This window comes from Ambystoma mexicanum, chromosome 4q (genome assembly GCF_040938575.1).
Source record: "Ambystoma mexicanum isolate Mex_15411 chromosome 4q, UKY_AmexF1_1, whole genome shotgun sequence".
NCBI lineage: Eukaryota > Metazoa > Chordata > Amphibia > Caudata > Ambystomatidae > Ambystoma > Ambystoma mexicanum.
The window spans coordinates 1,073,104,611-1,073,131,320 of NC_090928.1; the positions used below are offsets into that span (position 1 = coordinate 1,073,104,611).

A 26,710-nucleotide genomic window follows, 5' to 3' on the forward strand; every position below is an offset into this window, starting at 1 on the left:
GGCGTCCCCGCAGTCTGGTCCTCACATCATGCGCTCATTCAAGCCTCCTCGTCTGTTTCGCAGGGTCGCTTCTGCTTCCCGGATGCACGCAGAGGTTGGGGCCACAGCTCGGTCCGTGCACGCATGATCGTCTGCAATGTCTCTGTCTCCGGCAGTCCACACTCGCCTCTGGGCTTGCACCTCCCGTCTCGCACCTCCCGTCTTCCTTCGTACTCTGGCCAGTGCGGGGATGTGTATAACACAGCGCACATCTACTGTCCACAGCTAGAATGCCGCACTTCGCTGGGCAGCCCGTTCCGCTGTATCTTCTCACATCCTCACGGGTCTCTTTGTCCCGAACACGCCGCCATCTTGCCTTTGTTGTCTTCGTTGTTGCTGATCACGAGTCCTGTAACAAAGTATCAGACCTGGCGAACGCCTAGGTCAATCTGCTCGCGAACGCTCGCATACTGTTCCAGACGCCTTCATGCACCCCTGGTGCTATTTTTAATGTCAGATTCTGCTGACAGGCAGCTTACACTCCTCAGGATCTGTAGTCGGATCACGGAGCTTGGTGAAGATGCAGCCTACTCCATGGCTGCCAGGCCACACCCCCCGGGGGATACGTAGTTAGCCTGTATCATGTTGATGAATGGTTCCCCCATATTTCTCAGGGTACGGAACAGGAAAGACCATTCAACCCTGTCGAAAGCCTTCTCAGCGTCAAGGGCTAGCAGGACAGTTGGCGTGTGGGTGATGCCTATTTTTTCTACTAAGTATTATTCTCCGTATATTATCGTGCGTTTGTCTATTGAGTACAAATCCTGACTGATCTTGGTGAATACGTTTTGGGAGGACCCGAGAGAGTCTGTTAGCCAGTATTTTCATATATAGTTTGGCGTCTATATTTATTAACGCTATCGGCCGATATGAGCCAGGCTGTTCTGGGTTATGAAAGACTAACACTTTTGCCTCGTTCATCATCTGAGTGATGTTCCCCTTATCCTTAAAGGTATTAAATAGTGCTGTTAATATTGGGGCTAAGATATCTGAATATATTTATAGAAAAGCGCTGTAAAGCCGTCAGGGCCAGGGGCTTTGTTCTTGGGGAGTTCCCAAATAACTTTTTTTTTACCTCTTCTTCTGTTATATCCGCATCTAGCTCTCGTTTTTCATCTTCCGTGATTGACGAGAGGGCAATGGTATTTAGGTGTGTGTCTTGGTCCCGCCCGTCAGGGTGGTATGAGGAGTATAAGTTCTGGTAGAATTCTTTAAATGTATTCCGGATGTCCGTAGACCTGGTCTGTGTTTCCTCTTTGCTGTCTATCAGCTACTTTACTGTTTGTCCATTTAGTTTGGCTTTTAACTGCCGTGCTAGGAGTTTGTCCGCCTTGATATAATACCAATGCTTTAGGTGTAGTAGGTGTTTCTATGCACCTTTGGAGGGGATGGTTTCTAGTTGGCCATGGACATGCTTCAGTGACTTCTTTACTTTGGGTGATGGATTCTGTACCATCTCTTTTTGTATTTCCTTCAGGTTCCCTTCTAGCTCCGTTTCCCATTGGCGGTGCTGTTTGTCTCTCATTGCTTTGAGTGCAATAAGTTGCCCCCCGGTTACTGCTTTAAAGTCTTACCAGTGGGTCTCCCTCAACGTCTCTGATTGGTTATTTTGGGAGAACTATTCTATGATGCCTGTACTAGCCATATTGCCCAGGATCGGGTCTTGGATGATCTCCGCTGGGAGCTTCCATCGCCAGAGGCTTGCCTGTTTTTGGGAGAGGGTGAATTCCACCCATAGCGTGGCGTGGTCGGAGAGAGACAATGCTCCAGTTCCTGCAAGTTGTATTTTCCCCAGAAGCCCTGTCGAGGCCCAGATATAATCGATTCGAGACATTGTGTTGTGGACATGTGAGAAATGTGTGTAACCTGGTAGTTGGCCATTAATGCCCCTCCAGACGTCTATCAAGGATAGTGTTTCCATTTTGGCCCGCAGCGCATTTGATGGTGTGCCCTGGCCCTGTGGTCTGGCGCCAAATCTGTCCACCGTGGGCTGCCATGCAAGGTTGAGATCCCCTCCCAGTATTCTCGCCTGTAGAGAAGCTTTCCAGCCTATCCAGGCTGTCCCTGAGGAAGCCATCTTGCCCTGTATTTGCGTCATAGATAGCTGCCATCGCCATGGGGCATCCTTCCATCAGCGGGTTTGCAAATATGTACCTCCCGTGCTTGTCTGTAGTGGTGTTTTGAATTTGAAGGTTGAGTGATTGGTGAAAGGCTATCAATACCCCTGCCCTTTTCTCTTGGTCGTTGGCTGATACAGTTATATAACATTTAAGGAAAAGGACCTCATCACACCATCAATGGAGGAGGCCAAAATTACACTGATCCCCAAAACAGGGAAAGACCCAGAGGACTGTACCTCTTACAGGCCCATCGCCCTCATCAACACGGATGCAAATATGTATACCAAGATACTGGCAAAGAGGCTAGTGGGACACCTTCCGTCGCTGATCCACCAGGACCAGGCAGGGTTTTGTCCTGGGTGGGCATACAATATTAGAAGGGTGGCACACCTGGTGGAAAGAAAAAAAAAAAACGCAGAAAGCGGCCACTCCGGCGGACCTATTGACCCTTGATGCGGGGAAGGCATTTGACCGGGTGGCGTGGCCATTTCTTTTTAGGGTCATGGAGAGAATGGGCCAGGGGGCGGGAGGGGGGGGGGGAATTCCTTAAAATGGTTAAAGACAATTACAAAATCCCCTCAACGCGCCCGATGGTGAACGGCTCGATGTCACATGCAATAAGTTTGCGACGAGGGACTAAGCAGGGATGCCCACTCTCCCCCTTGCTATACGCCATCTACCTGGAAACCCTGCTCCAGGCAATACGCGAGGCTGAGGCAGTTCGGGGTATCCCATTCAGGGACAGGCAACATAAGGTGGCAGCATTTGCCAATGACATGCTCCAGTCATTAACTTGTCTAAGGGAGTCAATAGAGGCATGCATGAAACTTCTGACAAAGTTCAGGGCGGTGTCAGGGTTACGAATCAATCTGAAGAAATCAGAACTGCCAAATTTAACAATGAGCAATGCACCGTTGGTGGGATTAAAAGCGGGGTCCCCATTCAAGTAGAGCCCCCGGTGGGGGGGCAATCAAGTACCTAGGGGTCAAAATAACCTCAACCCTGGCAGGCTGGTATGCGACTTACTACCTCCCCATGATAAAAGCAATAAAAAAGGACTTCCAGAAGTGGAGGAATCTTACCTGGCTAGGGAGGGTGACAGCGGTTAAAATGGTCACACTGCCTAGACTACTCTACCTGTTTCAGGCAATCCCATTGACAGCGCCCCCAAGCTTCTTCAAGGAACTAGCAACAATGAGAGTGTCTGGGAGGGGGAGAGGCCAAGCCTAGCAAGCCGCCTACTGACGGTGCCAAAAAAGTGAAGGGGGGCTTAGCCCTACACTTTCATCTATATTACGAGGCGGCACAGTTCAGGGTGATTTGAGAATGGTTCTCAAGTACAGTAGGGAAACAATGGGTGCAGATGGATCGGGCAGTGGTCCAACATGATTTAGGGGAGGTCCTCTGGCTTCCAAGCCACCACAGACCGAAACACCTATATTTGAGTAACATAACAAAGGGGCTTGTGGACATCTGGGACAAGGTAGTAAAGAAGCTGGGGATCTCGACATTCCACTCACAGTTTACCCCGATATTTAAAAATAAGGACTTTACCCCAGGGGTAGAAAGAGGGGCGTTTGAACCATGGAAGAGGGGAGGCTGAAGGAAAATCAGGGACAGGTTTCAGGATCAAGCTGGGCGTATATAGCCAGGTGCGACCAAATGCTGGGGAGAGGTATAGGGAAGGAGGACCGGGAGAGGTTATGGAGAAGAATACTGAAGATTGCGAGGGTGTACAACTCCAAGAAGCTTGGTATAAGTATCTATACGGGTGGCATTACACCCCCGTACACATACACATGATTTACCCGGAAGTGCCCGAGGAATACTGGAGAGGGTGCGAGGAAGAAGGGGTCGGCAGCACACATCTGGTGGGAATGCCCTAGGATTAAGCCCTTCTGGGGGGAGGTCCTGCAGGCACAGGAGCAGGCGTTTGGCAAGGGAGCGAGCAAAGATCCCAAGCTGGTACTGACGGGACTGTAAGATATAGGCACGGAAAGGGAGGAGATGGGGCGAGAAAAGGCAAAGGTCGTCTTTATGCTAGCAGCAATGGCCCTCTTAGCACAAAGATGGAAGGAACCAACGATCCCAACAGTGCAAGAATTGCTGCGGAAAGTATGGGACTTAGTGGCACTGGCATGGGCCACATATGCTATGTACAACAACCAGGCGAAAGTTGCAATAGAGTGGGGCGAGACTTTGGCTTCTTAAAAGGGGACTTCAGGGTCCAGCGATGCCCGCAAAGACAAACCTCTGGATCTGCTCCAACGATCCGCCGAAGGAGTGTGCAAGCAGGAAAAGGAAGCGGCGGAGCCATGGGAAAAGGAATGGTAATGGTGCGGGATGTAGGGAGTAATAGTGGGCAGGGTGTCGTTTAATATGTTGTAAAACAATAAAAATAAGTTTGAAGAAAAAAAAACCTGGCAAGTACTAAAAATCCAGTCTTAAACCCAAAACGTGCCAAAACCCTTGTGTGTACAGGAAAAATCTCCAGGGGCAGGCAAGTACCTAAAATGTCACTTATGGGGTGTTTCATGGCGGGTATCAGCCATCAGCTTTAAGGGGAAATGCAAGTTAGTCTATTTTACAATACTAGTGCAGACTCTGTGGCAAAAGAAACCAAGGAGGTACAGATGAGACCCCGAGGTCAGTTGGAGAACCTGTCATGATGCCTACCTCCAAGGAGCCATGTCCGACCCAGCAACCCCAGAGGCAGGCATCATTCCCCCCAGGGAAGTGCCAGCGGGCCCAAGCTGGGGCCCTTTGGACACAGTCCTGGCGCCTTAGGCGCCAGGCTCATGTTGGACCCCTGTCCTGGCGCCTTAGGCGCCAGGCTCATAAAGCTAGACATGTGTTCAAGTGTTTTAATGTGCACTTACCTGATGCAGACCATGCTGCTACATCCAGGCCCTCTTGAGGCCTGAATGGAACTACTTTACCTGTGGGACTACTTTCCACCTGGGTGTGGTCAGGGAAGGATACATACCTGATCGGTGGAAGGGTACATGCCTGGAACTTCTTCCAAAGCTATTTAAACCACGCCCGATCAGCAACTCACGCTTCGCGTTGTTCTGCTCCTCGCAGCTGGACGCTCACCATGTCAGCTCCTGCAACTGGACTTCAGCCACGCCTGTCAGCATCCTGGGTCGCCTGCAAAAGGAGATAAGAGGGAATTGGAGAGAAAGAAGATCTTACCTGCTAAAGCTGCATCACGGGGACATCACACCGACGATCCTGAAAGGGAAGACATCATTTTAAAAGCATTTAGTTTCGATCGCTGCAGCGCTGCATTTTACTCACCTTTCCTGGGCGCCTCCATCTTCAGCAGCGATCATCCGGATCCGCAACCACTTCCCAGAGCCTAGAGAGAAAAGACAAGAAAACAAGGTGAGAGAAGGAAGGGAAAAAGGAAAAGCTCAGTATCCTTCTAAGACTTACCTGTTGGGTCATTCCCATTTCATTTCGGGTCCTGCCGCTTCCAGGCATTCCGGACCCCGGCCCCAATGGGGAAAAAAGACAAAGACATTGAATGAGCGAATGCAAAGACATTACCTGAACGCTCATCCAGAACTTACACTTCGGGTCGGCGCCATATCTCCGGCATTCCGAACCCCGGCCCCTAAGGGGAAAAAGACATCAGCATTAGCGCTTGCTGCAATAAGACAATGAACATTATTATTAAGCTTGAACTTTTGAACTTGCAACAGAACTCTTACAGCGCCTCACCTGAATAGTCAAGCTTATATTGAACTCCCATCAAACCTCAATCCAGTGAAGTAACTGGGTTTCAACACGCCCCTGCATCAGAAGCAGGATGGAGAACTCATCCTTCCAAACCCTAAGGGGAATATTCCTGCGAGCCAGAAAAGCCAGAGTAGAGGGGCCCTTCCTGTCCATCATCAGAGTCCTGCGCTTCACCATTGAAGAAGCATCAGCACTCGAAGCCAGACCTGCGCCTCCGTGGGAATCAGGTGAGCGTGACAGAACCAGAAGCCTCGATAAGACAATGGAATTGGAGAAACTGATTTACTAATATAAGGGGATATCCAGCCAAGCACAATGAGATATGGGGTTTGGGGCAATAGAATATTAGAGAAGGTTAGCAACGGGAAGATGGAGGGAAGGGTTCTCATAGAGGGATTGATTATTGGGATAGCAGTGCCTCACTATTGAGGGAGGAGATTGGGTGCGATACAGTTGCAATGGACTTTTATGTTAAAATGTTAATACAATGCATTGAAGAAAAAAGAAAAAAAAAAAAAAGAGTCTGTTGCGCACTATATCCTTAGGAATTATACTTTCAGGAAGAGAGCAGGGAAAAACAGCAAGAGGTATGAACCCTGTAGGTCCTGCTCGATCAAGAGGACAGAGTGCTGAAATGCATTACTTCTGCTTGTAGTAGATGGTTAGCTACACAGTCGCGTTTTCAAGAAATCAGAAGTTGCTGGTTTTTTAGATGGATTTCTAGAATGCGGCCTGGTGGACAGATTGTAGGAGGCCACCCTGGTTCTAGTGAGCAAAGGGCTTTGAGAGGTTAGCCAAAACCCAATCAAGGTAGCAATGGAGAGCAGTTAAGGCTTATTCTCACTAGTAGGTGAGTGGGCCCTGGGGGACACAATGAGTCCACACAGTATGGCACACGATATTTCAATTCAGACAGTTCCATGTAGACAGTTATTTATTTTTACCTTATGAACACACGGAAAATGAATCTAACAGGTATTCATATTGCAAAACACTACGATACAAATATATACACAGTCACCATAGGTTCAAATGTACTTTAAATAACTTAATCATTAGGTAAGCATTTCAGATGCAGTATATGATGGAACCAGATCACAAGAGAATATCCTAATGTAATAAGTTCAAACACTGGGATGAATGGGGCCTCAGGCCCACAAATCACAGGAGCCGCAGAATGTTTCTCACCAGTATGATGTCTCTGTACATAGGAATCAATAGGCTTTTGTTGGTGACAGTTTAAAGTACTATAACAATTTTACCAGCGATAGGTATGTGTTTTCTTTTCTCCCAGACCTAAGGCTAACCCACGACCAGAGGTGAGTGGAATGGAAATAGGAGACAAAGGGACTGGTCCCCAATGCTATCCTGTAGGGGGTGTGGGGGGCAGGCACACTGCTGCTTACTTACCAGACCGCCGCCCCCAAATCAGATTTTCCCAGATTACTTGATAGATCGTCTTGGGATTGCTGGGAGCTCGATCACCCGTTTGTTTGGTCCATGAGAGGAGTCCAGGCTTTGCAGGTTCAAGGATTCTTCCAGTTGATTGACAATGCAAGATGCAACCCTTTTTGGAGAATAAATACAGAATCACAGGTGGTGGGGGGGGTGAGTTCCAGCAATGGTTTCCACACAAAGGCGACAACAGGCATCCTACCAGTCATGGTCACAGCAGCTGCTCCAGGACAGGTTCACGCGAAGGTGGACAGTTAAAATCTGGAGAGAAGGCTACTCATGGCACAAGCTAGTAACCACTGAAGCTCTGGACTTGATCAAGAAACGGCAAGGCTTATGGCGAGGTAGCCCCCGAGAGAGCTGGTCACTCCACCAGGCATTCCAGAACACTTCTGAATGTTCTGAAGGGCTGTATTCTTGAAAAGGCATCGAAACTAGTTGGCCCCACTAGTCCAAGGGCTGAAGCACTGTTCATGGTCTTCGGAGGACAGGGCTTCCCCAGGCTGTACACAGGAAGTTATGCTAGGCCACTTCAGGAGTCATCATCGGATCTTCAGAAGGCCGTTCAAGGGATTTTGGCTCCCAACGATGATCTGAAGAAATGGCTGCAGAGGTCCTTTTCTGATCTAAAATCTGAGCTGTAAGCAAATCCAAGCCCACCAATGGAAAGGATCTGCACCATTCAAACAGCCAAGAGTTGTCCAATCAGGGACAACTACTGGTTTTGCATCTGCCCCACACACAGACCTTCTGGCACCATGGATGTAGACTGGGACTAGACAGTCCAAGGCTGTGCACACATACACACAAAGGCTCCCACTAGCCAACGAAAGCTGCAGCTTTCCCAGGCAGGTACATGACCTTACAAGAGATTCTCTGACCTGGCAGGCGAGACTCTCGTAGCACAGCCATTTTAAGGCACTAAACCTGTCTGGTAGCCAAACACTGTAAACACGAAGTGAATGAGCACACAAAAAAATAATGTAAAAACGTAAGTACTGCCACCAGCTTGTCTTTAAGCACATATAAAAGTAACCAAAAATAGCATTTGTAAAAAGCTAGGCTAATACAAAGGTATTCCCATTACACTGCACTGTAAGGCACTTCCTAGAGGTGTCATGAGGTATAATACCCATCTGCATATCTCAGACTATGCTCAAGAACCTTTGGCGTTAATTCTAGTAAAATGGTATCATAGGCATAGAGAAGGGTATTGTACTTAAAACAGTTCAATGTTGGTGGAGTAAGCCACCAGTAATCTGATTCATTTTGCTACTTAGGGGTGCTATTCTCAAGTAAATGCACATGTTCTGCACACCTGGAGTCATTTAAAAACTTGGTTGCGCTCAGGCCTGGGCCGCTTAATTTGATCTTACTAGAAGCATGGCGGTTTGTGCCTTGATTAATGTATTCAGGTTCTTGAAGTAAAGATGTATTCCCTCCGTTTTGGATAGTAGCAAGATCTGTGGGAATGTGACCAGCTTGTTCCTGGATCGTATTTTACATATTTTCCTAAGGAAGCTATTGAGTCTGGGCCAGAGTGCCCAAGGTCTTGCCCTAACCCTAGACCTGGGGGCTTCAGATATAGGGGTATGTGCCTAATTCAGATTATTGGAATACTTCAGGAAATTACATTCTAGCCCCTCGGAAATTGGAATTTAAGGAACATAATGGGAGAATTAGCTAGAAATTCTTCTTGTGACATTGATCCCTGGTACAAGAAATGCTCCACGTTATGAAGAAAGTGGGCCGTAGACAGGAGTAGTTTCTTACCTGTAACTTCATTTCTGCAGCGTTGGAATCTTTGATGGATTCACATGCAGCGAATATTTCCCATTGTCAGGCTGGGAAACCTTGGTAACTTTAACTTTGTGTTTTCCTATGGAAAACTACGACACTTCAGTGTCATATCAGCATTCTTTTTGGGTGGTGCAGGCTACACCAATAGGACGTCTGATATAAATAGCCCCGCCCCCACGGCTTCCCTTCAGATTTTAACCTCCAAAAACAGAGGAACCCCTAACAAAGGGGTGCCTGCAGGGGCGCATTTGTGAATCCATGAAAGATACCAACGCTGGAGAAATGGAGTTACAGGTAAGAAACTACTCCCTTCTCCAGCATTGGATCTTTCATGGATTCACATGCTGTGAATAGATTATATAGCAGTATGACAGGCAAACCACACCCCATGCCTTATGACCATGAACCCCACAAATGACATGTAACCACAGGCATGCTACTTCCTGAAACAGGCGTTGGAGGACTGCCCGCCCCACCTGCACATGTTGTTGCCCCAGACAGTAGTGCCTGGTGAAGGTATGCGGCACTGCCCAGGAGGCCGCCTGGCATATGTCCATAAGCGGGATAACAGACCACAGCGCCGCCAATGACATTGTGGAGCTTGTAGAATGAGCCCTATAAGTGCCCCTCAAAGGCTTGCCAGCTTTCGCGTGACAAAATTAAATTGTCGAGGAGACCCAACGGGAAAGTCCCCGTTTGGAAATAGATGGCCCCTTTTTGGAGGAAGCAAATGCCACAAACAGCCACTTTGACCTACGGAAACCCCCCGTATGGTTCAAATAAAACTCCAATGCCCTCTTAACATCCACAGAATGCAGGGCCTTTTCTGCCGGCGTGGTCGCATTAGCAAAGAACGTGGGTAAGACAATGGAAGCAAGTTTGTGAAATGCCGACTGCACTTTCGGGATAAAGTGCGGATTAGTAGCTAGATGAACCTCCAACTCTGACACCCTTCTGGCGGACATGATCGCAACCAGAAATGCGATTTTCCATGAGAGGAACTTCAAGGCAGCCGTCGACATGGGTTCAAACTGTGGTTTCATCAGAGCAGTGAGAACCACATTGAGGCTCCGAAACAGTCCTTTCAAAAAATGCTTACCAACTGATCACTGAAGAGGGAAGTAGCATGTCGCCATCTTGTGAATCTAGAAATCGCTGCCAAATGCACCTTGATCGATGACAACACCAGGCCCCCTTGCGCAAGCTATAACAAGTACGGGAGAATCTGGGCCAGCGAGACGCCCAATGGCTACACTTCTGGATGCCCCTCACACCAGGCACAGAACTTTGCCCATTTACAACCATACAAAACATTGGTAAAAGGGGCCCTTGTCGGCTCCTGGATCTGCCAACATTCCTGTGAGATATCTGGATGACCGAACTCGGCGTGGTCAGGAGCCACGCAGCCAGGCTTAGAGATGCCGGATTGTGATGCCACACTCTGCCTTCGTCCTGCAACAGGAGATCCCGGTCCGCTCCTTGACGAAACAGCTTTTCTACAGCCATATGAAGGAGATCTGAAAACCACGTCTGCCAGGGCCAGAACGGGGCTACCAATATCACTCTGCACTGGAACTTGCGCACCCACTGGATCGTTCTCCGAAAAAAGTGAAAACTGGAGAAATGCATACGCAAAGAGGCCCGTCCACGGGAACGAGAACTCGTCCCCCCCTGTGCCCCCCTCCCATCGACTCCGGATGAGCCACTCTGCTGGCAAACCCCAGACACTGCTTGTTTTCCTGCGTGGCACACAAGTCCAGCTGGGGAGACCCCAATTTTCGTAAGATTTTTGCAACCCGCTTCAGCCACCACTCGTGCAGCTGAATGGTGTCTCTGCTAAGGCGTCGGCCTGAACATTCTGAACTCCCAGTAGATGGAAAGCCACAATATGGATCCCCTGAGCCAGGGACCAATGCCAGACCTACTGAGCCTCCTTCGACAGGATCTGAGAATGTGTGCGGCCCCGCTTCCTCAAATAGAACATCGTGGTGGTATTGTCCGTCAACACCCGCAACACTGTTCCTTGAATGCGAGGTAGAAATGGCTTCCAAGCCCAGTGCACCACTCTCAACTCTAACATGTTGATATGCAACATTGTCTCCTCCCGAGACCATAGGCCCCGTACCTGTGACTTGTCGAGGTGCGCCCCCCACGCCACCTGGGAAGCGTCTGCCATGATGGTGAACTGAAACTCTGGTTCCAGCAGGGGCATGCCCCGTACGTGATTGTCTGTGCAAGTCCACCACCGAAGGGCTTCCACCAGCCCCCGGGCAACAACCACTTTGTCCGACCATAACCCTCGACTTAGCGACCACCTGTCTGCAAGGAATTCCTGCACTGGTCTCATGAACAGGCCACAATTTTTAAACGAGCGGAATGCATGACGCCATGGCTCCCAACAGCGACATGTAACTTTGGACCAAGACCACTGTACCATGGTCCCACTCGCCCGCCTTGGACCGCAACTTGACCACTCTCTCGTTGGAAAGTTTCACCAGATTGTCCAGGGTAAGAAACTGAGCCCCCGAGAAACACAAACTCCCTGGACGGCATCAGATAGGATTTTTCGTAGTTGACAGCGAATACCAGCCGTTGCAACAGGTCCATGGTCGCCATGAGAGACTCCATTGTCCGTTCCTGTGACAGACCCCTTACCAACCAATCGTCCAGGTAGGGGTACACATGATGGCCTTCTCTGCAGAGGAAGGCAGCCACCAGAGCCAGGCACTTTGTGAATGTCCTGGGAGATGACTTCAGGCCAAAGGGGAGCACACAAACTGGTAATGATCTTCCCCGACCACAAAACGCAGGAACTTGCAGTGTTTTTGCCGCATCAGGATGTGAAAGTAGGAGTCTTGCAGATCCAACGACGAGAGGAACTCTCCCGGTTGCACTGAGAGGATGACCTCCTGAAGTGTGAGCATCTTTAACTTAAGGCGTTGCAGATTCCTGTTAGTTGCCGAAGATCTAGAATTGGCCTCCAATTGCCATTCGTTTTTTTATGACCAAATACCGGGAGTACACCCCGGGGTCCCACTCAGACTAGAACTGATTCTATTGCCCCTTTCGCTAGCAGGAGGACCACCCCTTGCCGCAAGACAGGAGGATGCGGTTGCACCACATACACGGGCAGAATGGGGATGGGAGGACGCCGAAACTCCGACCAGTGGCCCAGACGTACTGTATCCAGCTCCCATCGGTCTGACGTGATAAGTTGCCACGCGTCAACGTGATTCGCCACCCTGCCCTCCAGCATATTGCCCATATGGCAGTTATTGTTGAGATGCCTCCCTTTAGCAGCCAGGCATGTGCACCCGTCTTACGCTGTGCTTGAAAGTCTCTGCACTTTTGAGCCGACTGGAACAAGCGCCTGTAGCCTTGAGACTAATAGCTGGAGCGTCCATAACCTCGGGAGGCGGCAAACCGGGCATTACCAGAGGCTTCACAAAAGGCCCGAAACGAACGAAAAGGACGGCCACTCTGCAGGGAACCTAAAGATTTCGCTGTCTCAGTTTCCTCCTTCATGCCCTTCAGGGCGTCAATCTTTTCGCCGAACAGTTCACCCTCACAGGGCATATCCACGACTTTGTGTTGGACTTCCGGGCTAAAATCTGTGCATTTCAGCCAAGCCTGACGCCAGAGTACAAGCCCATTATTGATTTGGTTAAAACCAGACTCTGCCAGGTCCACTGCAATGTTGATGCTGTGGTTGGAGGCCGCCTCACCCTCCCGAACCAGCAGCATTGCCTCCTTTCGGTGTTGCTCCAGGAGATGATCAAGTATTGGGGCCAGTCGGTGCCACATCCCCCCGTCATACCTAGCCAAGGAATTTGCAGCTTTAACCGTGGTATCCCCCACAGTCAGGACCTTCTTCCCCAAATGTGTCCTGCTTCCTGGCTTCACTGTCCGGGGACGTAACTCATTTGTGTTGGCTTCTGGCTAGCCGCCGCCGACACCACTGACTGGGGCGTGGGCTGCGACACGAGACATTTGGGAGCCTTGAACTTCTTTTGTAGATGTCCTTTCACTGCAGGTTCAGAAAACGGGTGGCGCATCGTGTACAGACCCTCCTGCCACACGTGGTCCAGAATCGGAACCGAGAAGACCGCCTTCTGTCGCTTTCCCATACGGTCGAAGAGAAAGCAGTCCTTTCACCCTTCTTCAGGAGCCAGACCAAACTCCTGACACGCCTTCGCCATCATGGCGTGGAAAGCCTCAACATCATCCAGCGGAGATGGTTGCGCTGGGCTACTAGGCTGCTCCACCTCAGGATCCATATCGCATGCATCGTCGCTCATTGGTGATGAAGACACTGTCGACAGGGTATCAAGCGGAGCACTCTCCTGATCCGAATCTGTCAACTCCCCTTCTTCAGGATGACTTCTGGACAGTCCAACCCAACCGGCAATGGCAACCGCACCGGAGGCAACCTAGGGGCCTCACCAGGCACACACTCAACCACTGGAGCCACCGGGCTCGGCGGAGGCGGAAGCCTCGCATCCAGTTTCCCCAACGACTGGAGCGTATTCCACCCCACTCGACGTAGACAGGAGTGCACCATACAGACCCAGAGCCGCCAGATCGAAAATCGGCTACTGTTCCTCCTCTATTCCCGAGGAAACAGTACGCAGCCGGTTCCTGTTGCAGAATGTCCACTGGAAGCATGGGTGCAAAGCCGGCAGATTTCACCGGTCCTCCAATCGGCAACAACCCTCCGAATCCATCTGCGCCGACGACAACAGTGGGCCACTGTCAGTAATAGCCGTGGATGGGGCCGACGACACCACAGTCGACGGCGGAAGAGCAGATCGTACTGCCAACGTCGACGAGGGAACATCCGTCGACAACACTCTCCTCGTCGGAACCGAGGCCTCCACAGGCTTCGATTTCTCGGGTGAAGCAGAGCCGAACAGTGCTTCCACGAATCCCGGCTGGACGAAGATCTATGATGGTCTTTAAACGATGAGTGTTTCGAGGAGGAAGACTCCCTCGGCTTCGCTAGTCCTCTGTCCAACGCCTTCAAGTTCTCTGGCTTTCCACTGGGCACCTTCGACTTGTCTGGCCGATCCAACTTGGACAGCGAAGAGCCACTCGCCCCTTTCGAGTGATGTGACCTGGACTTAGAGGACTTGCTACCTCCCACCACCTCTGACGTTGGCAACTGTTAGGGAGAATTCTCTGTTTAGGCTGAATTTCCTAACCTAGTGAGTCCCCCAGCAGCTTTGCTGGATTTTTGGGGTTTATTTTTTCTCCTGCCAGGAGTGAGACTCTTTTACCCTCACTCCTGGACATGACTTGAGAGTGTTTTCTGTGACTTGCTGTGTGCTTATGGGCTAGGGGGTAATTTTCCCCATAGGCCATCATTGGTTTTTGGAACGTGTGTTACACCGCACCCTCAGTGCAGTAACACAGGGGTGTCTTAGAGACCCCCAATCATAGACTCCACACCCTGGGACGGACTACTGTCTCCCTGGGTCAGTAAAGTTACCATTGACTTTACTAGTCTTAACTTAGGAACTTAGCCAGTACAAACCATCTTACTGTGGAAGTACTGGTAGGGGCAATTAGATTGCCCCTGGGTCTGTTGTCGAGGGGGTACTGTCCCGTCCCCCCTCGCCGAGTTCTGGCTGGTGGCAGTGGATACCACAGAAATATTCCACCGGAATATTTCCCAATGGGATTTCCCATTGTTTTTAATGCCCCACTTTTTGGTGCAATGTTAAGATACCGCCGGCTTATTTATTTAATATAAATTCACCGGTTGGGATTCTTGCCAGAACTCGCCGCCAAAATGGAGTCTAGGTTCACTTCAGTGACCCTGAACCCAAGTCGAGCCTTTGTTCCACTTTTGGCGGGCTTCTGCACAGAAGCCCTCCAAAGTGGTGCCATTCTGTCTGGGTACCACAGGGAGTGTGGGAGGGGGTTTCGGCACCCTGGACTGAGTTGCCTTGCCAACTCATGTCGCACTCTAGTGTGATTGGCCCAAGTGGTGAGCCACCCCGCTCACCACTTAGCATGTTTGAGTGACAGCTAGGCTGCATGAATGGGGGTTTGCTGCATAAAAGCAGGGTTTTTGGGACTGGTTCTTCAGAAGTCGCCACAGGACCTAAGAAGCCGAAGAGGGAGAAGCCGAGCCGACCTGCCAAGACGACACCACCGGTGGAGCCCTGCGGAACCGTCTCGCCACTCTCCCGTCGACAGAGGAGATCTCCCGCCGGAGAGTCTTCTTCCCTTAACTGGTGGGGACAACCAGTTGCTGCCTTCTTTTCGCCGTCCCGAAGCATCTCGTGGCCGCCTTGCCTGTGCCAAGCACCCTGGCAACCGGGATACCACTTTTTACCTCAACCGCGAAAGAGGGGTAAAACCCTTTGTGTGCGGAAAACTCCACGGCTGGCCTCATCCCTGGTAGTGCAACGACCTTCAGCTGTCCTCCACGTCGAGATCACCTCTTCCTCGGGACGACGCCGCGACTTGCACCCACTACCAGGAACGACTACCACCGCTGGAGGATCCTTTCCACTTTTAAAGGTACTGTGTTCCGACCGGCCTCCCTTGCCACCGATTGTACGGGGTAGATTTAGTCCTCGGCTCTCGAACCTGGGTAGGCCTGGGACACCCTAACTAAACTTTTCGGAAAACGTAGTAAAACCTTTTCTACTCACCTGCAAAGACTTGTGACATTGTGTGATCTTGGGCATATTTTCGCCTGGCTCCCTCTAAAGTGGGCCCCGAACTAATTTTCCTTGTTCCACAATTACCTGCCTTTTCTAACCTTATGTGAAAAGTGTTTTACCATACTGCTCTCGTATTTCTGCCTTTTCCCTCCCTTTTTTTTCTAACTTGTTGGAGTACCATCTAACGTTAAGCGCTCACCTCTGGTTGAAAATAAGTGGTGTTAACTTAGAATTGTCCAACAAATGATTAGGGATGTACATATGAGTAATAGTAACTGTGTTTTGACTTTCTTCCCTTCTTCTGTGCTTGTGTAATTTATGAGTGTGTCTTTAATAAATAAGTTTATACTTTTACACCTAGCTCTGGTCAGTGTTTGCTTGTACTACTAGGCCTCTGTACCTATTGTGTATCCTCTGTATACTGTCTAACTCTTCTTGAGGGAAGTCTGACTGCTCAGCCACAGCTACCACAGTGAATCTGTGTGGTGCAGACTGCTACCAAGTGGGTTTACTGCCAACACCTGTAGTCTTAAATCTTTTGCAGTGGTCCCAGAGGGAACTGCACAGGTTTCTGCCTAACAGCAACTCCGACTGTTGATTCTTAGCGGGCAGGTTCTGCCGCTGCCACCTGTCAGTGCGCAGGGGCCTTCCCAGCCATCACCGAAGACTAGCTCCCCCGGGCCAAACCCACCTCCAAAGCCAGGTAAGTGCCCTGGTTCAGCCAACAGATGAGCTGGCGGTTGCGGTCCTTCAAAGTCTTCTGCGAAAACTCTTGGTATAACTCACAGGCATCCGACGAATGATGGGGGTATAGACAGAGACAATCCATATGACTATCCCCTTCGAACACCTTCAGGCCGCAGGTAGCACAAGGCCTAAAGCGATTTTTTCTGGGCCACAGATGGCATACTGGCCGGATACAAAAACGCATGTGCAAACCACGAAGAGAAATACAACGTGATCCCAAAAGTTTGGAGACGGTTGAAATCTGAAGGGTAGCCGCGGGGGCAGGGCTATTTATATCAGACATCCTATTGGTGTAGCCTGACGCACCCAAAAAGAACGCTGAGAGGACACTGAAGTGTCGTAGTTTTCCATAGGAAAACACTAAGTTAAAGTTACCGAGGTTTCCCAGCCTGACGACAGGAAATATTCACAGCATGTGAATCCATGAAAGATCCAATGCTGGAGAAATTAAGCATCTCAAGGAGGGTTTGATCACTAGGCAATATCTAAAAATGAAAGGAAGAAAGCTAGAACGCGATTGTCTCAGTGAGCTCTATTTGGTCACCTACTCTAAGATGTATTCTAACTATGGTAAGATTAAATGTCTTGCCATTAAAGGGTCGGATGTCATAGCAATTTAAGAGTAGATATTGTACCTGCGGTAGCGGTGCGATAAGGATCTACCTCATGTTTTGCTCATTTGCACAAAATTATTAGATCTAAGAAGGCAGTGGCTCAGAAGGCATTTTATTTGTAATATTATGCCAGTCTCGGCTGCAATAGTTTTTGTTTTGTGTTGATGTACATTTTGTAACTGATTTATGTGAATATGTCTCTGCTTCGTTTAAACGTTTGGAAAGAAAATGTTAAGTATTACTTGCAGGACTTTTTAAAGTGCTTTCAGCACATTTTAAGATAACTGTAATATCACTTTTTAATGTGTCTAATTTGTGCATGTTTGTATGGAGAGTTTATGTTGTAAATGATGCAATCTGAAATTAAGTATTTACAACTACAGAGGAAGCACCCTTTAAACCAGGATAAATCGATATATCTAGGCCCCAGAAATAAGGCCTATACAACATCTCCCGTACAACCCCAAAGCAAGCCAATAATGGCAAACAAAAATGCCCTCTCCTAGCAGGGGGTGAATGGTATTTCACTTACCATCCATGCAGGTGAGCAGCTGGGCCACAATCCTCCGCTCCATGTCCTTCGAGGCTACTTCCCTTTTTGGAGTGATAGCATCAATTTCATCGATGAACAGTATGCAAGGTGCGCTCGACTGGAAAGTAAAAAACACCCACAGCTATCAGATTATTCAAGCTGCATTATATAAAAGGTTAGAAACGGAAGATGCACAACACTGATAAACATTGTGTCACATTCATGAACTTTGACCCAAAGCAAAAGCAATGAACTTACATTTAAAAAAATGACAGACCTTCTTTTACTTTGTATAGTTCTAGTATTGTAAGAAGCTACCATCTTCGGCAAGATTACGTAATCATGTAGTAAAAAAAGAATATCTAACATTGTGACTGCATCACTGGCTAAGCACCACTGGAGGTGCGGGGGGGGGATGTTATGGTGATAATAATTGATTTGATTCAAAATATTGAAAAAATTACCTTCATGGCGATTCAGGTTCTCTTAGTCCAGGCTCTCCCTCATTCACAACTGGTAGGCGGCCCAGAAAGGCTGGTTGCAAAAGATAGCTGTCACTTTAAGAAAACTGAAGCGGTGGGGCCTACGTCACGCTTGCACCCTCCGCACGCCGGGCCCACACCTTACCCCTACGTCACCAACGTTCCACAACCAGTTCCTGTGTTTCCGCCGAAGGCAGTAGAATTTTAAGTATATGCTTACTATAGGGGATGGCTGAGTGGGTGTTGTGAAGGAGGGACCAGACTAAACAGCCTTCGAATAAGTAAGGGTGGAGGAGACAGCATGTATGGAATTCAGGCAAGCAAGTTGCGGAGCACCGCTTGGGTGGATTTTGCATCCTTTTTAGAGGATGTATCCATAGCATCATGCTTGCAAAAGGCAAGAGGGGTAGCCCAGGTAGCAGCTCTACAGCTTTCTAAAATGGGAACATGCCTGGTGAAGGCTACGGATGCTGCCGTGGCTCTTGTGGAATGAGCCCAAAGTCTCAGAAGAGTCACAAACCCTTTCGCTTTACAAGCCTTGGAGATATAGGAAACAACCCAACTGGCGATGGAAGCTTTAGCTGCTTTATTTCCAGTAGATGGACCACCTTAAATATTGAAGAGCTGGTCTGCTTTCCTGAATGGTTTGGTCCTTACTAGCTAAAATATTCTTAACACGTTTAGGTAATGTAATATCTAATCGATCGTCGAAGCATGCAGCATGGGAAGAAAAATAGGAAGACATATCTTGAATCAAATAAAAATCGGAAACCACTTTTGGTTGAAAGGATGGGACGGTATGGAGGACTACTTTATTCTTATGGAAAACTATACAAGATTCCTTAGAGGAGAGAGCTTGGCGTTCTCCAATTCTTGTAGCCAAAGTAATGGCTACTAAAAATGCTGTTTTCCAGGTTAGGAATTCTAATTCGCATGATGCCATAAGCTTGAATGGTTTTTGCATTAAAGCTGACAAAACTACGTTGAGATCCCACTGAGGTGGAGGTTCACTAACAAGGGGATGTAAACGCAAAGGCCCTCAAAGAGCCTACAAATGGCTGTTTGAAAGAGAGAAAGACACATGTTCTCTGTTTAGGTATACTCCAATAGCTGATAAGTAGTGTTTGCAAGTGTCCACTTTGACACCTGTGGAAATTAGATGAGACATGTAGGACATGACATTATCAATAGAAGCCTCTAGAGGGTTACGGTTGCCGTCTAAACACCAGTGACAGAACCATAACCATTTGCTACGATATTGCTTCTTGCTAGAAGCCTTTCTGGAAGTGGACATGATAATTAGATTTTGCTCTGACAATTGTAAGTGGGAGAAGGCTAGTTTGTCAGGAACCAAGCCTTCAAGTTCAGCAATTGAGGGGAGGGATGAAGAACTTGCCCATTCTGTTGAGTCAACAGATCCCTGGGGAGATCTAATTTGGAACTCCTTGCTAACCCCAGGAGGTCTGGAAACCCAATCTGGCAGGGCCAGAACAGAGCTATAAGAATCATCGTTAGATTCTGTGACGTTTTGAATTTGAGCAGTGTTTTGTGTGTCAATCGGCGAGGTGGAAAAGCATAAAGTGCAAGGTTCGACCAATCCAGGTGCAGAGCAGCTCCCAGGGACTGAAGACCCTGACCTTGCCTTAACGCAACCTGAGGACATAGAGCATTTTTCTGGTTGGCAAAGAGGTCTACTGATGGATGGCACCACATCTGAAATATCGTCTTTGCTACGGACGGTTTCAGCTCCCACTCGTGCGGAGCAGACTGTAACCTGCTCAGTTTGTCTGCTAGGGCATTCTCCTTTCCCTCCAGATGGGACGCCAACAAGAAAATGGGATTCTGATTGGCCCAAAACCAAATCTTCGCGGCAAGGAGACACAGAGGAAGGGAACGAGTACCCCTCTGCTGGTTGATATAGAACATTGCAGTGGTATCGTCCGTGAGAATTTTCACCACCTTTCCATGAAGTGAGGGAAGACATTATTTTAGAGCGAGAAATATGGCTCTTAGTCCCAGGACATTTATGTGGTCCCTTTTTTCTTGAGAAGACCAAAGGCCATGAGCTGTTAGACTTACAGAATGGGCTCCCCAAACGTACTGGGATGAGTCTGTTGTAATAACTATTTGGTGAAGGGGAAGCTGAAAAGGAGACCCAGTTCTACCAGATTAGTGAGTCCTGAACTTGCTTTGGAATTTGAATTTTCATTTCCTGAGAATGCAACAGTTGGTCCCAGTTGTCAAGATGCCACTGAACTGTTCCCATACAAAGCCTTGCAAATGGAACTAGGTTTATACAAGAGGCCGTTCACCCCAAGAGCCTTTGAAACCACCAAGCTGTTAGAACCAGATGTGTTTGGAACTTCAAAATCACTTGTTGAATTGATTCCACTCGTTCCGGGGGAGGGAAGGCTCTGCATAGAGTAGTATCTACAACTGCCCCTAGGAAAGTGATCCTTTGAGAAGGGATGAGTTTGGATTTTGACACGTTTATGGAAAACCCTAGGTTTAAAAGAGTGTGGCATGTAAATTGCGTCTTTTGAAGCAATTCCTCCGGAGACTGGGCCTTGAGTAGTCAGTCGTCTAGGTAAAAATATAGGTAAGGATATAGATGTACTGTCCTTAACCCAAGGTAAGATGCCACTGTTCCCAGAATGTATTTGAGCAGAGTTGAGTCCAAAGGCCAGACATGTGAATTGGTAATGAGACCTTCATATGGTGAACCTCAGTAACTGGCTATCTCTGAAGATGTGAATGTGAAAATATGCATCCTGTAGATCTATAGATGCCATCCAATTTTTCAGATGAAGAGAGGCTAGAATCTGAGGAAGGTTTTGATTAACAGAAACTGGTTAAGATCTGAGAGGTCTAGAATTGGCCAGTTTCCGCTGGTTTTCTTTGCGATCAGAAAGTAACGTCAATAAAACCCCCAACCTAATTCCTCTTGAGGAACCCATTCTGGCGCTCCTAAAGAAAGGAGTTTTTGGATCTCTTCCAGGCGCTCTGGGGAAGATTTATGGAGCTTCGGGGGAGAGGGTGGGAGAATAGCTGGAAGGGCAAGACAGCAACCATGTCAAATAATATTCAAAACCCATTCCTCTTGAGTACTGCTTTCCCAATGAGGAAGAAAGTTGGACACCATTCCTGCTACCAGAAGCAAGTCAAATAGACTTTTTTTGTTCTTGTGATGAATTTGACAAAGGGGAAGGCCCCGACTTAGATTTAGGTCTAGATCTGCTATTCTTAGAAGAGTAATACGATTTTGTGGATGTGACAGGGCAACAATTTCCTTGAGGACGTGGTTTGAATGATTTAAGGTTTTGTGATAGTTGTTTCACCGAAATTGCGCTAAGGGTTTTAGCGGCAGTGACACTGGCTTTACATTTTTGAAGGCCCTCATCAGCAAAAGGATCAAAAGTGTTTTGCCATCAAAAGGAAGGTCGAGAACTTTCTCTTGAATATCCTGGTGAAGAGAAGAGGCTTATAAATTGCATGCATAGACATGCATGACTGCATTACAGACCTTCTTGCTGTTCTATCGGTGAGGTCCTTTACCACTTGACGCTGTTTGATAGGCCCCTTTCTACCTTCGGAAACCCAAAAGGAAAACTAACCAGTGGCTTCCCGATGGAGCATGTCAGTAAAGCGTTCTAGGTTCTCCCAATTAAGGATATTAAATCCTGCTAAAACTGTAGCAGTGTTGTGCCACAATGTTTGATGTCCTTGATCACAATGTAACCCCATCCACGAGGCTGTGTCTCTTTCACAAATTCCATGGTCTTGTTCGTGATTCAAAAAAATTGGCGGGGCTATGCATGCTTCTCGCTGCACGCTGCATCCTGTTATGTTGGCTACGCCCTCGGGCACCTACGCATGTTCAGTGGCTTCACGCCATGACCTAGGCCTCGGACACTGAGGAAGCTTGGGCAATCCGGCAACCCCCCCGCATCTAAACCCAGGAGCGTCTGGTCCCCGTTCCGCTCTTACATTTCTTCTATCTTAGCCAATAATGAAGATGCATTGTCTGCACCTCCTTCTCCTACCAATGTTTCCGCTTGAACTAGAGTCATTGTACATTGTATAGTATGTGAGTCTCAGATACTGCTGAATGAGGGGTACTCTTCACCTGATTGCTTACTTTCCATGTCGACTGATTGTGACAAAAATTGTAAATGCCAATACTCATTTATTGCTCGCTCTTCTGTTGTACTGTCAAGCTCAAAAAATAAAGTTTAAAAAAATAAAACTGTAGCAGTGTTTACTTGCCAGAGTTGTAAGGTAGCATTAGTGTAGGACTTTTTACCTTCTGCCCCCCATGCTTTTGCATTCTTATCAGGATCTGGAGATGGAAAAGGGCCTTTTCCCTTGGTGCCTACGGCCGCTGAAACTATGCAAATTGTGCAGGAAGACGTCCCATAAGTATGAAAAGCTCTTCCTTAGGCACCTTATACTTGGTGTCTAAAGCTTTGGAGATGTGCTGATCTGAATGAGGGTTTTCCCCAACATGCTAATGCTTGCTCTAGAACAGATAAATCCATTGGAATTGGATTTCTAGACTGCTGAGATGTCAGTTTACCAAAAACACCAGCCGTTTCAGGCATATCCTTAGGAATGATTTCCAAGGCCTGCATGGCTTTCGCCACAATCTCATGAAACACCTTAGATGGTGACGGAGCAGATATTCATCTGAATCTGTCAGAATCTTTGGAAATGTTTTGTTTCTTGGACGAGGAGCTGAATCATCGTTGTCAACTGACAGTGATTGGCTCAGGAATAGGATCGGTGGGCACTTATCCCGGAGGAGGTATAATAGGCGACATTTTCTCTATAATGCGTTGAGCCAGAACTTCCAAGAAGGGCTCAGAAAGTATGGTTTCCAGTACTGTATTAGTTATGCCATTCGCCATTTGAGAAGGACTAGGTTGGAGCTCTTGTAACCTAAAAGGTGATGTGGTAGAGTCAACCCTGGTAGACAGATGGTTTGGATCATAGATGTTGAAAACCAAGAGGTCTAGGCACATGGATATCAGTTAAAACCAGCTGTGGTCCAAAATGTGCTGGAACCCGAGTTGGTTGAGCCAAATTGTCCTCAGACTAAGGAGATAATTGTGGCAAAATTTGAGGTCAATTCACTCTCACAGGAGTGATGAATAATTGTTCCAGCGGAACTATAAAAACCGTGGAAGCAAAGTCTTCGGAATCAAACTAGAATGGAATGATCTTTTTGACTCTCAGGTACCGAATTAGAGATAGATGCAACGGGCGATTTCTTTTCTGCTTATGCTTCCTTGGAGAAGTCGGTATGGGACTGGATGCCGAGTGAGAATGTTTATGCCTCTTGTCAGAGGACTTATGTGACTTCTTCGGTAACAAGGAGCTTGAAGGCTCAACTGTGGTTACCAAGGATAAGATGTTGTCCTTCTGTACCGGAGATTTTACCTGCATTAGCCAGCTCGTCTTTAGCAGATACAGGGGAAGTGGAACATAACAAGTCAACCCCGAAGGTGTACGCCTCTTTGAAGGAACCCTTGTCTGTTCAGTTTACTGGAGGCATTAGAGGGTATCCTTGGTACCGTAATAATTTTGTCTGGTGTAAATAATATTTCTGGTATCGGGTGGATTTTTTCAGACCCTTTCCCACCTAGAGGTACTAGTGTTTTCCCACCCAGACGTACTCTCAGGTGAACACGCCCGGGGTTTCCCCCTAAACGGTCCTGTGAAGACCCTGGAACTGAGGAGGCGGTCTTCCCTTGTGTACCGAAGGCTGGTACAGAAACACATACCTCACCTGAAGGTATAGTCCCCCCCTCTTACCGATGTCGGCCTCCTTCCTGATCCTCACAAAGTCTTCGGTCATCTTCGGGACTGGTCCCAGCTGTGACACGGAGAGAGGACTAGTCCGCCGAGACCTCGGATGAATCTCACAGCAAAAGACACAGGTACTCACTGGGTAATCTATACCCAAACACATGATGGGGATCAGCTGCTGAGAATTGCTTCCGACAACGGAAGCACTGCTTGAATCCTGTCGCATACGGCTTAAGTAGAGGGAGGCATCACGAATTGAAATAAAAATGAATGACCAATAGCTAAGAAAGAAGGGATGTACAGCAAAAATGAATGCCCTAAAAAAGGAGGGAGTTGTAGCGCAGCAAAATTCCGACCCGCCCAGTAGGCAGAAAAACAGGAACTGGGTGTGGGATGATGTTGATGTAGGGGTAAGGTGCGGGCCCAGCGCGTAGAGAGACGCACGCCTGATGTAGGCCCTACTCCTTCAATTTTCTTAAAGTGACAACTATCTTTTGCAGCCAGTTTTTCCAGGCCACCAGGACGAAAGAGAAATATGAATTCCATGCATTGTGAGAGCACCAGGGGCTGAGTCATTGGTGAAAAAAGGGCCCAATGTGATTTTACTGGAAAAAATAATTTCGATAGATTTTTTACCCCAAAATAATACATGTGAAAAACAAAAATCACGGAATTCTTTTTTTGTGTGAGGCTGTTTTTAACCCCTTCAACCCTATCCAAAACCATTTTAAACCCATATTAGATATACATATACATATATATGTGATACATTACTCACAGTAATCGTATTTCTGATGCTCGTATCTGCTTAGATTCACATGCTATGCATAGTCCGACATCTAGTGGAAGCTGCAGAGTAATACAGTTGTTGTTTTCAAAACTCGAAAAGGGACATCGACAAGGTGTGCCAGTTATACTATCCCTAGTGTGACGTCCACTGTACCCATGCGTCGAGGTCCCTCAGATTGTTTTTGTTCCGACATGAGGTTGCATGAAGTGTAGCGCGAGTACAGGTGTATCCAAGCAGATAGATGACAGAAAGCTCATAACAACGATGCACCTTTTCTCAGGGGAAGGAAGGGTGGGCGCATATGAATCTAAGCAGATACAAGCATCAGAAATACGATTACGGTGAGTAATGTATCCCTTCTGAGGCTTGTGGAATCTGCTTAGATCACATGTTATGAATAGATTAGCGAGCAGTGTTAGGAGAACGTGCTGGGTCGTGAGAAGGGTTGCATATTACGTGAACCGGACAGCGTTGCATGTTGGAAGCAAGCGGACAAGGATACGGACATGGAGTCCTGCCTGTTTGCGGGGTCCTAAAGCTTATACCGGAGAATATAGGAGCTGGGATCTTATGGATCTGTTGATGTGTACATCAGAAATCAAGTCAGCAGAGTAAACTTATTATTGCCATTGAACGCACAGTGTGGGTCCCGGAAGGAACTTGTTTTGAAAGACTGACACTGGACCAATTTGGTTACCATTGGATGTGCGACTTCCATAAGAATCTACAGTGATTCAAAATTCCTTGGCGATTAATGGGCCATCAAGATATATAATTGCCTGATTGAAGGGGCAAAATGCGGAATTAATACAATGAACTTCGCCTTTGATGAAGTACCATTTGGAGGTTTTACGGCATCCCATTTTTGATGCACTATGACCCCTACTACACCGTGTTGAAGAAATCTATTTTTACGAAATGTATTTCCCCTGACGAATGTTCAGCCATTTGAGGGCAAGAAGAACTGAAACATGTTGGAAATATGTTGTTTTACGACACGTTTAGAATGTGTGATTTTGTTATGTTTTGCCATCAGTGTCGTTTTACTGATTTAATGTTTTTTTATGAAGAATGAAGCAAGTTAGACATAGTCACTGTGTGTTATGTAAGGGTCTATTTTTTAGATATCAATCTTTTTTAGATATCAATCAATCATCAATATATGAATAGTGATGAATATATTGCACTGGGTCTATTTTTTCAGGACAATAAGTGCCTAACAATCTAGCATGGTGGGAGATCTGTCTGATGAGAATACTAGGATTCTTTCAAATATTATTCCATCTATATGTTATTCACATGAATGTGTCTCCCCTGAAGGTAGAGATAGGTTTTCAAAAGAGGGGAAGTATGTTTTGAACCTATTAAAAATCACGTGGTCGTGAGAAGGAGCAGCGGCAAATAGATGTTTTAGAACCGCTTGTCCCACCTGTGTATCTGCTTTGGAATGGTTGTCAATACAGTAGTGCTGAGTGAAAGTGTGTACTGAGCTCCATGTAGCCGCTTTGCAAATGCTGTCTAAAGGGACATTTACGATATAAGCCAGAGTAGCTCAAGTGCACCTTGTGGAGTGAGCTGTTGGTGTAAAAGGCAGTGTTTCTTTAAATAATGAATAGCATAATTGTATACATCCATCTGGAATATCTGACTATCCATCTGGAGATGGCATTTTAGGAAATGCGGTCTCCTCCTCTGCCTGGTGCTACTGAGACAAAAAATTGATCTGTTTTCCTAAACGGCCTGGTCTTGTTTAACCGGTAAAGGGCCACCCTCCTCACATCTACCGTGTTGAGTTTCACCTCAGTTGAGCTGGTGGGTTCCTGGAAGGAAAGCCGGAAGCTCAATAGATTGGTTAATGTGGAATTTGGAAGTGAATTTAGGGGAGAACCTAGGATGAGTACGTAA

At 47.6% G+C, this 26,710-nt stretch overlaps 1 protein-coding gene across 4 annotated transcripts in view; it reads right to left on the reverse strand.

Moving 5' to 3' along the window:
* NVL (nuclear VCP like) overlaps positions 1-26,710 on the reverse strand; it is a 1,303,574-nt gene that overhangs the window by 878,468 nt on the left and 398,396 nt on the right. For all 4 annotated transcript variants that reach the window (XM_069608641.1, XM_069608644.1, XM_069608642.1 and 1 more), the window contains exon 11: positions 17,726-17,843. In XM_069608641.1, coding sequence (XP_069464742.1) covers positions 17,726-17,843 — 118 coding nt within the window. The remainder of the gene's footprint in view (positions 1-17,725; positions 17,844-26,710) is intronic.